General features: G+C 34.6%; 1 protein-coding gene across 1 annotated transcript; it reads right to left on the bottom strand.

Moving 5' to 3' along the window:
* Positions 1–7,409: 7,409 nt before the first annotated feature.
* Positions 7,410–19,826, bottom strand: LOC142985567 (uncharacterized). The gene is made up of 13 exons (XM_076133804.1): positions 19,512–19,826; positions 18,706–18,807; positions 17,914–18,038; positions 16,702–16,856; positions 15,624–15,751; positions 15,067–15,173; positions 14,147–14,263; positions 13,560–13,714; positions 12,620–12,722; positions 11,798–11,850; positions 10,984–11,224; positions 10,262–10,373; positions 7,410–9,418 (listed from the first exon to the last, which is right to left on the bottom strand). Exons 1-13 carry the CDS (start codon positions 19,662–19,664, stop codon positions 8,711–8,713), a joined length of 2,259 nt encoding a protein of 752 aa, XP_075989919.1. The 5' UTR covers positions 19,665–19,826; the 3' UTR covers positions 7,410–8,710.
* Between the last annotated feature and the right edge of the window lie 466 nt (positions 19,827–20,292).

The raw sequence follows: 20,292 nt of genomic DNA, 5'->3' as shown, positions 1-20,292 counted from the left end.
TATGAACAATATTAAGATTTTGACATTTAGCCTTTTGTGATCTAAAATTAACTATTTTGGTTTTGTCAATATTAAGTTTTAATGAATTTGCATCAAGCCAGTTAATTATGTCTTGTAAAGTAGTATTGACAAGATCTTCATAGGATTCTTTATTATCGCATCGAATGATAACTGAGGTATCATCTGCAAAAAGTACAGAGTCATGCGCTCCCAACGCTTGAGGTAAATCGTTTATATAAATAAGGAATAATAAAGGTCCCAATATACTTCCCTGTGGGACGCCAAAGTTGTTGTTTCTTGCTTCTGAATTAAATTCTTCCAAATTGCTATTAATATCATTAAATTTACATATTTGCGTGAATTGACTCCTGCCATTTAAATATGACCGAAACCATTCTAATGCTATACCCCTTATACCACAATTATCTAATTTATCTAAAAGTTTTAAATGATTAACATAGTCGAATGCTTTGCTTAAATCTAAGAACAAAACGCTAGATGGTACTTTCATGTTAATATTATTTATAATGGATTCTACTAACTTGAATGCGGCTAATTGAGTCGAACGGCCTTTTCTAAATCCGTATTGTTACTCTGACAACACATCGCCTTTTTCTAAAAAGTTTAAAATTCTTTTATGTATAACCTTCTCAAATATTTTAGAAAATGTAGACGATAAATAAATAAATGTAGACGTAAGGATAGGGAAACACTACTAAAAATGAATTACATTTTTAAGTCCCTACCAGAAATTATTTTGAACGTCTTTACTGGGGTTAAGACTTATTTTTCTGTGTCAGTTATAACATAAGATATATTATTGTTTGGAGTTACTTTTGCACATCGGTCGAGGCCGTTACTGTTAACAACTTAATGACAAGATTTATAGCCTGTTTAACAATGTGACACCACTTATCGCAAACTTATGGAAGACATGTCAAAGGCAGCGTCTTTTAGCTTGGTTCGCTTAGCCAATGTGAAAGAAAAATATCGGTGTCGAAGACTCTTCTTTTGATTTTTGAGTAGCGGCTTGTTAATATACTACTATACTAATATAATAAAGCTGAAGAGTTTGTTTGTTTGTTTGTTTGTTTGTTTGTTTGTTTGTTTGAACGCGCTAATCTCAGGAACTACTGGTCCGATTTGAAAAATTCTTTCAGTGTTAGATAGCCAATTTATCGAGGAAGGCTATAGGCTATATAACATCACGCAACGACGAATAGGAGCAGAGTACCAGTGAAAAATGTTACAAAAACGGGGAAAAATTTGACCCATTCTCTTAGGTGACGCAAGCGAAGTTGCGCGGGTCAGCTAGTATACTATATTCACACACCATGAGTTAAATGACGCGTTAACTCGGATGATATTAAAGCGAGATGAATGATCTTATTTCCTACTAGCTGACCCGCGCAACTTCGCTTGCAACATAAGAGAGAATGTGTCAAAATTTTCCCCGTTTTTGTAATATTTTTTACTCGTACTCTCCTACTGGTTGCAGCGTGATGATATATAGCCAGCCTTCCTCAATAAATGGGCTATCTAACACTGAAAGAATTTTTCAAATCGGAACAGTAGTTCCTGAGCTGATTAGCGCGTTCAAACAAAAAAACAAACAAACAAACTCTTCAGCTTTATAATATTAGTATAGATACGTAGAAACAAATTCTCTTAACATACCGTACAATCAATAAAGCGATGCAGCATCGGTCGTGTGACTTTATAAAATCTACCATGTCCAAATCTAGTAAAAAATGCGGCAACACTGTCAAAATTTCGTTTATACCTTGACCGCTTTTTACTCAACTTTGATAAAAAATTAACTCACCTCCCTTTATGAATCATCGATCATTATTTATCATTTGAACTATAAAAGTGAATCTTTTATATGATAAATTGTCCAGATTTTCTTATGAAAACATGAAAAACACCAATTGACCTATTATTAGGCGGTTTCTTCATAATTTTAGTACAGAAATCAGCTGTTTTCTAAAGTTAGCTCACCCAGTTAAAAAATGGCGCAAACGTCATAAATTAATTTCATCGTAAGGCCTTCTTCTTTTAAGGTGTAACCTTTTACTTCATATTCATGTATAGAACCTATATAATTACGCCTTTCATTACATAAGAATAAATAATTATATAACATTTTGTTAAGATTTACATACGTGCAGAAAACATAAAAATGTCTCCCTTCCTACTACTATTAAGTACCTATCCGAAAATACAAAAAAATAACATGCAAAGTATTTAACATTAATGAAATTATTCATTTTATGCGGACCTCCTTAGGTTTAGGTACCTAGATTAGGTAAGTACTTTTTTCAATCACTACTACGGTTTAACATAATAACGGTAAAACATGTACGTCAGGCTGGCCCGGCCCCATGGAATTTAATAATGAGATTGTTATCAATCCAATGTACCCGGGTATACTAATATATGTAACACCTTCATTTTCAATGTAACTCTTTTTAAAAGAAATTACGTGCACTTCTTAGTGGCCGGGCCAGCCTGACGTTTTCAGCCCGGCCACCTTGTTTCCCACTAATCTACAAAAAATACTGGCAATATTGTGCTACAGATGATATGTACCCTATAATTTATGCATATGTCACACAAAATCGAATCCTAAAATGCAATAGCATACGAAATATTAGCGGTTGCAGGTGGCCGGGCTGAAATTATTTCGTTAATATAAAACAGTAAAACTGCAACACCTACCAAAAACTAATACCAGTACATAATGAGATATAGAGATATAGAATACATGTAACGCTTTCATTTTAAATTATAATACATATTTAGAAAGAATAATCACTTGAAATTATATTTCAGCCCGGCCACCTAAAAGCGGTAATATTCCCTAAAATCTTATGCCAATTTGTACAGTAAAACCTGATACAGCTATGAAATGAAAGTAACATTCGTTTCGTTTTAGTCGTATACCTTTAAGCCTTCTGTTTGACTAGATTATCAAAATCTGAGAAACTTGCCGAAGAGTGACTATCATTTATTAACTAATTTCAGGACATTTGGTTTGTTGAGTGAAACAAAATTGGTAATTGTCATATTTTTTTAATAATCATTTTTGAAATTAGTTAGACAACATTTGTACTTATATTAATTAGGTACTATAACAATTGTTAATTATAAATAATGTAAAAAAAGGTTTTTGTCATTGATAATAACACAGTTATCAAAAAATTATAGTAATATCAATATTACCTTAACATCGAACATTCATTCATTCAGAATATTAGAAGATAATTTTTGGTTAAATACTTATTATACCTTGGTAAAAAATCACAGATTTTCATAATGATTTTTACATCAACTTTGAATTTAAAGTTTTGAAAACTTTCAATTAAAATTATGCTAATATAATTATTACAACAATGGAGAATGTTAACATATTTTGATAATTAGCACTCCATATTCTCTGTTAAAAATAAAAAATACTAGTGAAAGAATTACTTCGATACGTCAATTAGTTTCTGATTTATAAGTAAAACAAGTTGTAACCGTCAATTTGCGTGTGACGTCATTGTACACCACACTCAGTCTAGCTCACACGGTCCTTAATAATAATATTTACTATTATTACACTATAAATGTAATAAGGGGACAAATACACAACAAAATACTGCATAAGCTATTACATCTACGGTTGGAGACTTGATATTAAGCGGGACGCGGCTCGCGCAGCACGGTGTAATATGACGTCACGCTGTTAGCGGGACTTGATATTTTTCGAAACTTTGAATGCTTGTAAAATAAAAACTACTTGGTATTTTTGACTACAACAAAAACTAGTTTGCATGTACATGTACCGGCTTTACTGAGTCAAAATTTGAAGCGATTTGACATACCTAGTAACATTCTCCATTCTTAAATAAAGAGAGAACCATAGTTCTTTCAGTGGCAGCTAATGGAAATATAGCTATGTAGTATATATAATTTAACATACCTAATATTAAAATCACAGCTAAAAATCACAATGTTAACTTGTATAATTAAACGTATGCTAATATAATAATCATTGCTAGCCTATATCTGGCATTTGTACTATAAGTATTTTGACTAATTCAAATTTAAATATATTGCTTATTAGAATCGTTAAAAACGTACTAATCACTTGATTATGTTATTTAATCAAGCTAAAATGTACGTCAAGGAATGTAAAAATATTAAATCCAAATTACTTTTTTTAACACTAGACTGTAAATCGTCATAACACATCCACAGATCTTGATTAAATAAATGGCATTTATAATGTCCTAGATTTTCCCCCAATACTACATATTCAATAGCACCTACAATCACATAAATATTAGTTCTAACTTTGATAGATAAAGGTATATCGTTCAATATTATTTGATCTGTTCCATTTAAATCAAAAGATATAATATTCTTTACATTATAGCTGGACAAAACAGTGCCCGGGCAATCGTGTTCATAATCCTTCGAAATAACGTCTATACAAATTGAGTCTTCTAGGGCTGATATTCCAAATGTTTTAATTACGTTCATATTAATGGGTAAAAATGGTACTGTTCTTTGAAGTTGAAATGCACATTTTTCTTCGGTACATATTTTTGTAAATAGAGCGCTATAAAATAATTCTAAAATCATTTGTTCAAACAAATTTGCATAATTTTAATTGAAAGTTTTCAAAACTTTAAATTCAAAGTTGATGTAAAAATCATTATGAAAATCTGTGATTTTTTACCAAGGTATAATAAGTATTTAACCAAAAATTATCTTCTAATATTCTGAATGAATGAATGTTCGATGTTAAGGTAATATTGATATTACTATAATTTTTTGATAACTGTGTTATTATCAATGACAAAAACCTTTTTTTACATTATTTATAATTAACAATTGTTATAGTACCTAATTAATATAAGTACAAATGTTGTCTAACTAATTTCAAAAATGATTATTAAAAAAATATGACAATTACCAATTTTGTTTCACTCAACAAACCAAATGTCCTGAAATTAGTTAATAAATGATAGTCACTCTTCGGCAAGTTTCTCAGATTTTGATAATCTAGTCAAACAGAAGGCTTAAAGGTATACGACTAAAACGAAACGAATGTTACTTTCATTTCATAGCTGTATCAGGTTTTACTGTACAAATTGGCATAAGATTTTAGGGAATATTACCGCTTTTAGGTGGCCGGGCTGAAATATAATTTCAAGTGATTATTCTTTCTAAATATGTATTATAATTTAAAATGAAAGCGTTACATGTATTCTATATCTCTATATCTCATTATGTACTGGTATTAGTTTTTGGTAGGTGTTGCAGTTTTACTGTTTTATATTAACGAAATAATTTCAGCCCGGCCACCTGCAACCGCTAATATTTCGTATGCTATTGCATTTTAGGATTCGATTTTGTGTGACATATGCATAAATTATAGGGTACATATCATCTGTAGCACAATATTGCCAGTATTTTTTGTAGATTAGTGGGAAACAAGGTGGCCGGGCTGAAAACGTCAGGCTGGCCCGGCCACTAAGAAGTGCACGTAATTTCTTTTAAAAAGAGTTACATTGAAAATGAAGGTGTTACATATATTAGTATACCCGGGTACATTGGATTGATAACAATCTCATTATTAAATTCCATGGGGCCGGGCCAGCCTGACGTACATGGTAAAACTCACGCATACTAAGTTTGACCTACTGCACAAAGCTTGCAAAATCTTCGTTTTATAACAATGCGTTGCGTCAGAGAAGCTTAATTTAGCCATCATATTTAACATTTATTACTTGCACATTTAGGTAAACGAAACTACTACGCAATATTGCAGCAATGTTTCAGACATATAGCCACACATTTTTGATATTGCAGCGAATGGCCGATATTGTTTTGATAGGTTGCCGGACGATCGCTGAGCTACCGATTTTACTGCAATGTTGCCCGGCCAGCTTTATTGTTGTTTCAGTCGCTCACTCTTGTTATGATATAGTGCATCCTTTTCTACGCGATTTATATTTATTTTATCATTTACTAGCTGACCCGCGCAACTTCGCTTGCGTCACATAAGAGAGAATGAGTCATATTTTTCCCCGTTTTTGTAACATTTTTTACTGGTTCTCTGCTCCTATTGGTCGTAGCGTGATGATATATAGCCTATAACCTTCCTCGATAAATGGGTTATCTAACATTGAAATAATTTTTCAAATCGGACCGTTAGTTCCTGAGATTAGCGCGTACAAACAAACAAACAAACTCTTCAGCTTTATAATATTAGTATAGATTATTCAATTTTTTATCAAGCATTATTTCTTGACATAAATTTTCTAATGTTTTACGCCTATTGGCGTAAGGTCGAATCCACTGTCTCTGCTTTTTCCTTTTTGATTTTTCTCGTAAAACGATATAGGCTGCTGCGACGAATGTCGCAGAAGCCTATATACCTACATGGAAGATTTCGTCGCCTATTTAAGTAAGATCGAATCCACTGTCTCTGCTTTTGCCTTTTTGATTTTTCTTTCGATTTTGTCAGCCATTATTGCCGGTTTGTGTGGCCCGTTTAGGAGTCTGCATCATGCTCCATACTGTTAACAGACATATTGCAACACATGGCTCGGCCATAGATTGCTCGGCCATCGTTGCAATAAAATATTTTTGTGATGGCCGAGCAATAAGTTGCCAATAGTGCAGCCACATATTGCAGGAAAATATGGCCCGTTTAGAAGCGCCTTAATAAAATCTACTTTCGTAATATTGTTATTGTTTGAGCGACACCATTAAAATTGAGTTTTCTGACATTTTTATTATTTTATTAGCTCCTACCACATTTTGAGGGGACACTCTTGCCTAAAAGTGGGACAGTAATAGGTTAAATTTATTGTCATATTTTTTATTACTAGCAGGTACCTATATTGTCCCACACCTGGGCATAAGATACAGATAGTCGAGGCATTGAAAGAATTGGTTGGTAATATAGAAATGTAGGTATGTGTTTTTTTTTAACGACATATCGCTCGAAGCATCTTTAAAAAGTATGGACTTTCTGCTATTTATTTTGATTCTTTTGCCTGAATTATGGGTTAGGATAATATACTGCATTCCGAGGAAGGATTTAACAATAAAAACAATGCGTCTGGAACACTGGGCAGAATGTGTGATACGTTTTTGTAATTATCTGTTTTTTGAAAAACAACTCCTGCACTAAGAATTGCTCTTGTGTCGCGGGGACTTTTACAAACGTACAAACAACGGACACAAAGTACAACCAGACCCGAAACAATGATTTGTGGATCGCACAAATAATTGTTCCGTGTGGGTATCGCACCCACGACCTCCCGACGCAATCGTAACGGCGTGGCTACCTAAACCACTGCGCCACAGAAGCAGTTAAATTAGGAAAAATAAGCAAAACATACCTATGAATAAAATGTAATAATTTTATTGTAGGATATAGCTTAAATCTATACAATAGTACATTGTAAAACATTTTATTTTACCGTTTTTTAGTATAACACAAAATATCCTTAGATATTTCTTACAGCACATAATTTTACTTAATAAGTGTCAATTCCACGGCAGTGCATTCGCTTTTCTTTTTGATAAATTATGAAAATATCGATACTTCTGAAGTATATTTCTATATTCATAGTATACTATATTCATTATCCTTAATTGACGTTTGGTCTATATCATTGATTGTTGGCAGCTCCTAGCATGATCAATTATTGTATCAACCACATTGTAAATCTTTTGGCGATTGAAAAGAGTGGCCATGAGTTTCTCGCTAGCTATCGATATCATGATAATGCTACTTTTTACCATTTAAATCATAATTATTTTTACAAAAGTCTATAAAAATATACAAGTATAGAAAATTACATTCATAATTAAGATCATAAAAGTAGCCCGGAGTTCAGTAACGTGTCCGGTATATGACAAATCTCGCCCCTATTACATGGGACTAACATTGTTAATGGCGAAACGTAGTATTTACACGGTACATGCAATAAGTATATAAATAAAAAGGCTAAGAAGTACTGCTCCAGCAGTAGAAAAATAAAAGAAATATACAAATCTATGTAAAAAATACTATAAAAGTGGAACATTATTTTAGTTTCAAATACAATAGTGTCAATATCACTACACAGTATAAAGCAAAGTCGTTTCCCGCGTCTGTCCCTATGTATTAGGTCGGGGAAAAAGTCTTTTCGCATTATAGTATGTATGAACTTGTAATAAAATCTCTTAGGCTTCAAGAATCACAAATGAGTACACGGTTCATTAGGTTTATTTCAGTGAGCTCGTGAGGTACCCAAATATAGAGCTTTTTTGTGTAGAGAAAAGATTTTATTACAAGTTCATACATACAGTAATACGAAAAGACTTTTTCCACGGCCTAACATGTATGTATGCTTAGATCTTTAAAACTACGAAACGGATTTCGATGTGGTTTTCAATAGATAGTGTGTGATTCAAGAGGAAGGATTATGTATAAAAGATGTAAAGGTTTTTTTTGGAAAATAGCCAGTAGCCATAGTGACGCCAAAGTTTCGTATTTTCGTTAGTATCAAATGAGTGTCTAATAAAATGTTTCAGTCTGTAGTAATTACAATTTCAACACTATTTACCAGCAAAATTACATAGGCTGAGTATTTATATGAACCTTTTATGAATACAACTTTATAAATTTTCGTTAACCCAGTCAACTAACCAATTGTAGTTATTCCTTCCCAGGGCTTTTGATTTTAAAGAATTTCTCCAAAGAAGTCTGCACTAGATTATCCGGCGATTTCTCCTGTTTAACATACTTTCGTTTCTTAGGAGTAACATCAATTTCGGGCTTGCCGATATTAGGAGCTTTTTCAGGCGAATACTGCAGCACATACTGTCTAAACTTCTTATTTTTCTTCTTATTCTTAATGTTATCGAATTGCAATTTTAATTGTTCTTTTCGCCATTTAATTTTTACTTGTATATCCTTATTTTTAATAGAAATACTTCTCTGCTTAGTTCTTTTCCGTTTTTCTTCATAAGTTAGTACAATTTTGTCTTTATTTTTCCGTTTCCGATTCTCCTTGTTCTTTTTCACTTCGCTCAAATACTGGTTTTTAAAAGTTTCGATATCCAAGTTCACATCATTATTTTCGGCTGTATCATTACAGGGACTGAATTTAAAAGCGCATTTGTTCAAATTTAAGTCAATATTTGTCATAAAATTGTGTTTTTCTTGTTCAGAATTAATTTTAAATACGTCTATGTTGACTATTTCGTTGTTAGCTGATATTTCTAAACTGGAATCTTTTTCAATGTCTACTGTTTTCAGTTTCGTGGGTGTGTTGAAGGTAGGAAACGGAATCTCTTTGAAGTACTGTGTGTTTGTTTCTTCTTTTGTCGTTAAATCTATTATTTCTTGAGGTGTTTGTATTATCTGTAATGAGAAAAGAAAAATATTATAATCCTCTAGCGGATTGACACAAATTCGGTTGTTTACAGTATTATCCTATTGATAAGATCAATATTCTGACGGGTTACATACATTTTTACACTTAACTAACTATTGTTGTTTGCATGGAAATATTTCATTAACAAAGCCAGGTCTGACCTCGTTCGGGTATAGTACAATTTTATCACGTTGATTCCATTCCTGTGGGAATTTTGATCCAATCGATTCCATACAAACCCTGTCCCGACAGTTACGAACATATTAAAAAATGATTTTTCCATTTAACTTTATGCCCGCCGTTCAAACTGTCACGTTTATGTAAGCTTAAACTTTAGTGAATAGATAAACTACCGCTAAATGTATCTCAGAAACCGGGCATTAGTTGTTCACAAGTTGTGCATGTACAAATATTTCATTTTTATTATAGCTACACACATCAATTTGAAAAGTCATTGGGGTGTTGCTTCGGGTTCGAACCGTCGACCACTTGCGTGGGACGTGAATGCTAAGTCCACTCACAGCTACTAAACAGCGCGAAATAAACCATACATCATAATTTATTGAACTGCACGTTTAGCGCAGTGGTTAGTGGTCACCTCGTCGCAATAACTGTAGCGTCGCGTGTGAATCCCACCCGGGACAAATGTTTGTGTGATGAGCACGAAAATCTGTTCTGAGCCTGGTTGTAAATTTTTGTATTTAAGTATGTATTTTGAAGGATATAAGTATGTTTATCAGTTATTTGATTACCATAGCTCTGCTTAGTTTGGAATCAAATGACCGTGTGTGAGTTGTCCCAAAAAATATATATATTTTTATCATACATACCTCTACATCCTGGTCCATTTCAGTACATTTCTTGGGTGAATTATATTGTTTGATTGGCTCCTTCTGTTTACGTTCTTGAAGTAAGTTGTCGAAGAAATCGTTTAAAATTTCACTGAAACAAAATAATACACTATAAGTGGACTGTATGCATATACATAACTTAACGCCTGTTATACCCGAAGGTGTAGGCAGAGGTGTTAAAAAAACACCCAAAACCCACATTTATTACAGTCAAAGATATATTTTATTAATCTATTTATAACCCCTGGCTTCTGAGGTACATTTAGGGGTGGTTTATCTATTCAATAGCATTTAAACTCATATATAAAAACGTTATAGAATAATAATATATGGTTTATTTATCTCATAAAGGTGATACAATAACAGTGTGGTTACACATTAACATTTACAGCCGTAAGTGAGAGCCTTTGTGAGAGCTGGAGTCTGAACTAGGTTCAAGACCTGTATGACAGATCTCCAGGCTCTCTCTCCAGTGATTAGTTAGCTATTTGACAAGCTGAACATATTCTACTTTTTACTAATTAACAGATTTTACATTTTAGAAAGATAGGAAATAAGACATTTTACATTCAATCTATGTATGAGTTTGTGTGTGTGTGTGTGTGTGTTTGTGAATGGGTGCGTGAATGAAATTTTGGATAGATAAACTATCGCTAAATGTAGTCAGAAACCGGGTTTTAGTAGCACTTCATATTACTTACTCAACAATCTTCTTCTTAACACTCAAAGGCTGTGGTTTCTTAAACTTATTTCTCAATTTCTCCACTAACTCCTGTTTCACTTCCCCACTGATCTTGTCTTTGAGAGAATCTTCCAATATCCTGGTAGGCGACTCGTAGGTACTCTTACTATATAGTTTTAGTTTATTAGGCGATTGTCTGGACAATTTTGGCGTTTTCAGGTTGAGTAGTTCCCGACTCTCTTCTGTGTTTCTTGTAGGTGCTGTAAGTAAAATAAAATGTTAGAATTGCACGTGTGGCGCAGTGGTTTAAGTGGTCACCTCGCTACAACAACCCTAGCGCCGCATGTGGTTCGAATCCCACCCGGGACTAATTTTTGTGTGATGAGCACGAGTATCTTTTCTGAGCCTGGTTGTTAATGTGTCTATATAAGTGTGTATTTAGAAGTACCTATATAAGTATGTTTATCAGTTATCTGGTTACAGTACCAGCTATGCTTAGTTTGTAATCAAATGACCGTGTGTGAGTTGTCCAATGATATTTATTTTATTAGTTACATTTAACAACTAGCAGAGTGGCCTGAATTAGTCCAGGTATAGTACAATTTTATTTCTTAGATTCCATTCCTGTGGGAATTTTGATAAAATACAAACATTGTCCTGACAGTTACAAATATATGGAATAAAGAATTTAAAAGTTATATGCGTACATACATTTCAGTGATTTATTTTTTATTTATATTATTATATTGAACCGGGAATTGAACCCGGTGCTTCTGCACCTTTGGACTACAGAGGCAGTTAATTATAAGAATTAATAAACAATAAAAGCTTACTTTGTAATTCAGTTTCAGGCTTCAATACTGTCTGTGATGTTGAACAGGACGCACTGAAAATATAAAATTAAATATTAAAAATCCTTAATACTGAAACTTCGCTGTCTGTCTGTCACCAGGCTATATCTCATAAACTGCGTATCACATTACAGAGCTCTATGTATATAGACAAATGTCAAATGCATGGTAGTGTGTGTAAAGTTTTATTTATTGATTGAATTAAGGTAAACAGTCAACTTGGGTAACTTTGAATCATTTGGATAACATTGACAGTGGGAATTTGAACTAGTTTCGATTATTTTTTCATATGAAACCAACACGATTGATAAAGGTTTATTTTAGTTTTGCAAACTTTTATCAATTGTGTTGGTTTCATATGAAAAAATAATGGAAACTAGTTCATGTTCCCACTGTCAATGTTACCCAAATGATTCAAAGTTACCCAAGTTGACTGTAATGTACTTTATAAGCATTTCTGTACTCCTCCTACACATCCATACTAATATTATAAATGCGAAAGTAACTCTGTCTGCCTGTTACTCAATCACGCCTAAACTACTGAACCAATTTGCATGAAATTTGGTATGGAGATATTTTGATACCCGAGAAAGGACATAGGCTACTTTTTACCCCAAGAAAATGACGCATTCTCATGGGAAAATTCAGGTGGCGGACGAAGTCGCGGGTAAAAGCTAGTAAGTAATCTATAAGTGTGCCAAATTTCATACTTCTACAACTATTATACTTTAATGCGTCCGCGCATTTTTCGTAAAACGGGTCCAAATTTTTTTCTTCACGTATTAATATATGTATAATACTTACGTTGGCATATTAACATTACGTTTGGTTCGTCGTAGTGACATTCTACTCGGCATGACGGGACCGTGCCGTCTACGTGACGAGCGGGACTCCTCCTCTGATATTACTGAAAAGAGATATAATTATACAATTAAGTATTATATTAAAGATTTACATACATATGTCTTTTAGGTTAATTCAGGCTATAAAGGTGTAAAATTTCATCAAAATCCGTTCAGTAGTTTTGTAAATTTATCTATATAAGTATGTATTAAGAAGTATATAAGTATGTTTATCAGTTATCTGGTTACAGTACAAGCCCGCTTAGTTAAGAATCAAATGACCGTGTGTGAGTTGTCCAATGATATTGATTTATTTATTGAATTAAAATTATGTAATAAGAATGTCTATAAATCTATACTAATATTATAAAATTGTAGAGATTCTTTGTTTATTTGGTTGAACGCGCTAATCAGGAACTACTGGTGCGAATTGTTCTTTTTACTGTTGGATAGTCTATTTATTGAAAAAGGCTATAGGCTAAATATCATCACGCTATGACCAATAGGTAAAATACCAGTATAAATAGTTCCAAAAACAGGGAAAATTATGACCCATTCTTTATGTGACGCAAGCGAAGTTGCGCGGGTCAGCTAGTTTAATATATAAAATTCTGGTACCACAATGTTAGTTACCATACTCTTCTGAAACGGCTTGACCAATTCTCATCAAACTTTGTGAGCATATTGAGTAGGTCTGAGAATCTGCCAACATCTATTTTCAATACCAAGTTATAGGGTTCCCTCTTGAACACACTTTTTTTTTTTTATATATCGCAATACATTACAAATACATACGACCCTAAAATTTTACCCTTTTTATCATCAACCCTTATTTTTGAATAGCTCTTTTGGTAGCTAATGGCAAAGCAACGTTTGCCGTTAGCTAGTATTTAGATACATACCAGCTTGTATACTGTTAGCTAGGTGATGTAAATCGTCGGGCGCGGCGGGACTACACACAGTACACACGAACATGTGCGGCGAGCTGGCGCCCGGGAGACAGGCTTCATGCTGACCACTGCTGCCGCATAGCAGGCATATGCTGATACTCCATGCACTGGAACATTACATGTTTAAACAGTTGAAAATTAATCTTTCACGATTAGGAATGCGAAGCTCAGATTAATAATTTGAAAAATCTTTAGAAAGTGTGAAAGAGCTCTAGTAGATGATTTTAGGAAATTACCTAAAGGGAAAATTTTTGTATGAAAGAACGGCAATAAAAAGAAGACGTGAACATGGGAAAGCTTGTTTCAAGTATGTGTTATAACCCAGGTAACTGTGTTGTGGAGATCAGATAGACAGTCGTTCCATGTAAAATACTGGTATTCAGCTGCATCCAGTGAGACCGGATGCCGTTTTCTACATATTTAGAAGAAGGACTAGACTGATGTTTTCACTTGTTTACTGCCACTTCATCAATCAGACTTATCCGACACTTATTCATAAGACGTAAAACTGTTTCTTAAGCCATACATAGTATACATACCCATTGTCAGCATCATGACTACGTCCCATAGGACAGCCGCATTCAGTCGCGGAGCACGTGACCGGTCGCTCGTAGATCTCCGCATATGCGTTCTGTTCTAACTCCCACGCTGCATCTCTGAAAATAAATTTAGTATATTTACTTTCATATAAAAACGTTTATTACAGACTAGCTGACCCGCGCAACTTCGCTTGCGTCACATAAGAGAATCATAATTTTTCCCGTTTTTGTAACATTTTTCACTGGTACTCTGCTCCTTTTGGTCGTAGCGTGATGATATATAGCCTATAGCCTTCCTCGATAAATGGGCTATCTAACATTGAAAGATTTTTTCAAATCGGACCAGTAGTTCCCGAGATTAGCGCGTTCAAACAAACAAACAATCAAACAAACAAATCAAACTCTTCAGCTTTATAATATTAGTATTGATACAGAGCAGTGATAGCCGAGTGGTATAAGTTGGTACTTCCCACACAAGTGGTCGACGGTTCGAACCTGAGGCAAAACACCATGACTTTTTTAAGTGATGCGTGTATTAGAAGTAATGATCACTTGTTCTAACGGTGAAGGAAAACATTGTGATGCAACTTTGCATGCCTGAGAGTTCTTAAGAACAGTTCTTGAAGGTAAAAAAGGGTCCCCTCCCATTACGGGAGGAGACACTTTTTTTTTTTCGTCAGGAAAATGCATTACTGCATGTCCCGCTCCAGGGAGGTAGCGGGGGTCTGTCGGGCTCTCCCGCCGGCTAGGCGTTCCGGCTTTTAAATTTGGGCATACCGACTAAAAACCTGACGGTGTTCCTTCAACTGCCACCATAAAGTGGCCAGGACGCGGTACCTCCAGTCGGATACTCCGCGTCCCAACGGGAGGAGACCCTTGCCCAGCTGCAGGTTATAGTTTTTACGTATTTAGTAACTCACCTATCTGGTACATAGAATCCTTGGCTCAGTACAGCTTCATAGAAATGTTCCTTGTCATTACATAGAGGACATTTTAGATAATGCATCCCCGCACTTAACGCCATACGCTGGAACAAAAACGTAATCAACATTTTAACTTTTACTGTTTAAATACTTATAAATATCATTAAAAGATTATTCTACACATTTTCGGTTCGGCATTAATCGGCCTAGCCGGGCGGCAAAACCGAATAGGTATGTGTTAGCCGCTAGCCATCGCCGCGCCTTTGATTATCCAAATTGAGACGATCGGACCCGAATCAACTACTACAGGTCCATGACCCCACTGTTTTATTCAAGATAATCATCGAGAATGTCTCGACAAGAAGAATCGAAAAAAAAGATTGGCCCACACCGAGATTCGAACTGAAAACCCCGACATGCTCTTTAAGGGTTTTAAGTTTGAATCGATGTTGGCTACTTTTTTTTTGTAAAAATGGTCGATCTCTGAGTGCCTCGAATTCAGTGCATGTTATAAAATCTTGTATAATATCAATTATCGCCTATGTTATAATTACCTGTAAACAAGTCCTATGAAACCACGCATCCCTCGCGCAGCACGGAGGCCAGAAAGTGTGAGGAGTTGGATACCCTTCTACAGGCTCATAACATATCACACATACTGACTGTGTGTCTGATTCATTAGCTATAACATAAAGAAAATCATATTATTGACTAAATATTAACGAGTTAGTAGAGAGTCTTGTATGCAAGGTTCGCGGCTGGAGGTATACAACATTCTGAATTGACTGCCTCTGTGGCGCAGTGGTTTCTGTGGGTGAAGCAACCATTGGCGCGGTCATTCCATAGATGGGTGACCGCATAGTGGTATTTGAACTGGGCGTCTCCGTGCTTCGGAGGGAACGTTAAAAGTCGGTCCCGGTTGTTGTCTTCTAAGATAACAGTCGTTAAGCCACGTCAAAGGCCTCTCCGGGCGGCTTGAACAACTTTGACACTAGGTTGACCACTAACCATACGACAAACAACAACAGTGGTTTAGGTCGCCACTCCGCCACTATTGCGTCAGAAGGGAGTTCCATTCCCACACGGAATAATTATTTGTGCGATCTACAATGAATTGTTTCTGTTCTAGTTGTAGTTTGGGTCCGTTGTTTGTATGTTTGTAAAAGTCCCCGCGACACAAGAGCAATTTTTAGTGCGGGAGTTGTCTTTACAAAAAATATAATATGTGGAAAAATATATTAGCAAAGTAGGCGCCATAGATAGGAGCTTATAGTAAAGATTAGCGACTAACATAAATGTATGTGAATGAAGAGAGACACCGCTATAAGAAATAATAATCTAGTTAAATAATTTAGTTTTGTTGTTCAAAAGTTATTTCATTTTATTTTCATTTTTAAAAAGACAACTCCCGCACTTAGAATTGCTCTTGTGTCGCGGGGACATTTACCAACATACAAACAATGGACACAAAGTACAACCAGACCCGAAACAACTATTTGTGGATCGCACAAATAATTGTTCCGTGTGGGAATCGAACCCACGACCTCCCGATGCAGTGGTATCGGCGCGGCGTGGTGACCTAAACCACTACGCCACGGAGGCAGTCAAAAGTTATGTACATACATAACATACCATCATTAGTACTATCATTCAAAGATAACTCCTTCAAATCTTTGAAGTTACATTCAGTTTTTTTAGCCTTATTATCAGTAATTCTTCTTAGTTTAGCCTTCTTCATGATTTGTTCTGGAATCTTCTGTTTTGGCGCGTGGTTCTGGCAGAATGTTCTGGAAAGATAGAATATAATATAAGTTAACAAAAAGTTAAACTTTTAAACTTTCAGGGAAGGCTTATATCTGACGGAAGATGCGTCGGGCGTAACTTAATTTGTATGAGCTTCGCACCGACGCATCATCGGTTGAGTGTGAACGGTCGAGTGTTTTTCTATACAATTGTCTGTTCTGGTGTTACGCGACTGATAATACGCGACGTATGTTCCGTCAGATATGAACCTTCCCTTACACTATGTCAAGTCTATTTGTTGCTAAGAGCAAATCATTAATCATCAATAATTATTTTCTTATAATATTCCTTTTAGAGAAAAATAATATTAAATCCATACTTATATATTATAAATGCGAAAGTAACTCTGTCTGTCTGTCTGTCTGTCTGTCTGCTACTCAATCACGCCTAAACTACTGAACCAATTTGCATGAAATTTGGTATGGAGATATTTTGATACCCGAGAAAGGGCATAGGCTACTTTTTACCCCGGGAAAATGACGCATTTCCCGGGAAAATTCAGGTGGCGAACGAAGTCGCGAATAATCAATATTTTAATGACATTAAATTAACAAAATTCCGTTGTCATGGCAACTGTTTTAATGGCGGATATATTAAGAGATATAAATAATTTTGAGAATATTTTTCGTGAAAAAAAGCATATTTTATATCATCACGCTACGACCAATAGGGGCAGAGTAACAGTAAAAAAGTGTTACAAAAACGTGGAAAATTCTGACCCATTCTCACTTATGTGACGCAAGCGAAGTTGCGCGGGTCAGCTAGTTTTAATAATAAAGAATTGACTGTACGTTGGTACGAAGTTCGCCGACTCGGCTAGATTATCATACAACTAGCTGACGAGCAGCTCCGCATTCGATTTTTCTTTACAAATCTTTATGTTTTTTCTCCATAAAAAAAATCCGTAACTCAAAAACAATTTTACAAAAAAAGCAAAGCAAATTGGTTGAGCCATTCTTAAGTTTTACCCTTGAGAGGCAAATGCTCAGACCACTTGGCTATATGAAGATTAATTGAGCTATATAAATAAAGTTAACTTACTTATAATTTCCATAGAAGAGTGACATACAGTTCTTTTCCTTCCCACATGGTAGATGAAACTGTTTACGACACTGTGACACTGAACAACCCAGGTTAGCTCCCACTTGACTGCAATATGAACATTTCTGAAAGAAGATGGAAATTAGAAATAAAACTACTAGTATATAGAGAGCAACAATTTTCAGAATTGCCTCTGTGGGGTGTGTGATTAAGGTTGCTATGCCACTACAGTTGCATCGGGAGGTTGTGGGTTTGATTTCCACATTGAACACAATTATTTGTGCAACCCAGAAATGATTGTTTCGCATCTAGTGTTTGTATGTTTGTTAAAGTTCCCGCAACACAAGAGCAATTGATAGTATATGAGTTTTAACTTACTATCTCTGTTAATGAGATACACAAGCTAGGTGACAGACAGGCAGCTAAGTCTCAGTAATTAGTGCCTGTATACACCCTTTGGGTACTACACTCCTATAAAAATTCAAATCTATATTATCTATACTAATGTTATAAAGCTGAAGAGTTTGTTCGTTTGAACGTGCTAATCTCAGGAACGACTGGTCCGATTTGAAAAATTTTTTCAGTATTAGATTGCCCATTTATCAAGGAAGGCTATAGGCTATATATCATCACACTACGACCAATAAGAGCGGAGTACCAGTTAAAAATATGTTACAAGGACAGAGAGAATTTTGACCCATTCTCTCTTATGTGACACAAGTAAAGTTGCACAAGTCAGCTGTGTACTATACAAAGTATATTAGATTAGGTCTAATTTATATTTTTACTTACATGTTTCTTACATCTTTCCACTTCAGTGAGTATGTCTTCATAAATAAATCCAAAAAGACCTTGTTCATCCCTTCCCTTCTGTATTAAACATGATGACAGCAACTGAAACAACATATTCCTTTATGTATTTCTCCTCAACCATTTATACCTATATATTATATTGTGTCTCTATATCTTGGTGTAGGTTTTACTAAATAAACTTTCTCCTTTCTTTCTTTCCAATTTATCGAGGAAGGCTATAGGCTATATAACATCACGCTATGACCAATACGAGCAAAGCAGCATAAAAAGGTTTCAAATACAAAGAAAAATATATCTCTTATGTGTCGCAAGCAAAGTTGCGCGGGTCAGCTAGTAGATGTATAAGTAGATAAATAATAACACTTTGTTTAGGGCATATACTGGTATAAGAGTTCAATACTTAGGTACCTAATTTTATTTAAAAAAAATACTATGTTGTATCACTTACTATTGGAGCACAAAAAATTTGAATGTTCATTAACTAGACTTTGAAACTTTAAAATTATTTTCACTTGATTTATGATACTCACTCTAAATTGGAAGAATTAATACCTCTATGATAGACTAACAATTAATATTTTCAAATAGATATGCAAATTGTTATAAAAAATGTATTGACCTTATTTAGAAAGTTGTTATGACAATCTACCTAGAATAATCTGTGGTTCTAGAACTTAGTAACGTGATAAAGCGTAAATTACATAAAACAAGAAGAATCATTCACATAAACAACTGAAAAAGCAGGGAGTGTGGAAGTCCTCTGTAGTTAACGATAACCTACTTACAACACAATAATAATGACATTGTATCCCTCCAATGGCGTACAGCTTCCCGTATAACAGCTCATCATCCACCTCACGGCAGCAAAATGCACACGGCTCTTTTTTACCAGTCACTAACTTTGCAACAATGTTCTTCAAACTTTTTCGTGGTGCCATTTTGCGATAATAACTAATAGTTACACTTAAGATATACACTGAACATAACACTGAGTCATTGTTTGCGTATAATCTTTAACGTTAACACTGTTTAAATATGCAAAAAATGCTTCAATTGCACTTTTTTAATCACATCATTGCACATACTTGGAGAAATGGCGTTTGTTTGACAGCAATTTGGCGGGAAACAAGAAATGGAATGTTTTCATTTATGCTTCGTTCAGAAATCGTTACTTTTATCAATCAAATGCTATTATCACGGAATAACTAGCTAAGATCGATAAGATATCTCAAAAATAGACTAGTGTGCACGTATCTTTGTAGCGATAATATTATATTTATAAACCGTTATCATTAATCTGCTGGACATGATTAAGTATAAATGTATAATTTTAGGTGTAGAATTTCAGCTCGGGATAACCCTTCAGCAAATGTTGAGTACCTAGGTAATTCAAATTCAATATTTATTGTATGATACACGCTATTATTCAGTTAGGTACAAGATCCAACTGATTCCCTCATGATCGCAGCACTATTGCAGTGTTGCCTAAGGTAAAATATCCAAATCTACCAAAGGGGCTCGTGATCTCATTGTTCCAAATAAAAATAAGCTTGTCTATGGTAAAAA

The sequence above is a fragment of the Anticarsia gemmatalis genome, chromosome 30, assembly GCF_050436995.1.
Source record: "Anticarsia gemmatalis isolate Benzon Research Colony breed Stoneville strain chromosome 30, ilAntGemm2 primary, whole genome shotgun sequence".
In the NCBI taxonomy this organism is placed as follows: Eukaryota; Metazoa; Arthropoda; class Insecta; order Lepidoptera; family Erebidae; genus Anticarsia; species Anticarsia gemmatalis.
The sequence above is the reverse complement of the archived record's forward strand: the minus strand, read 5'-3'. Positions and strand labels throughout refer to the sequence as shown.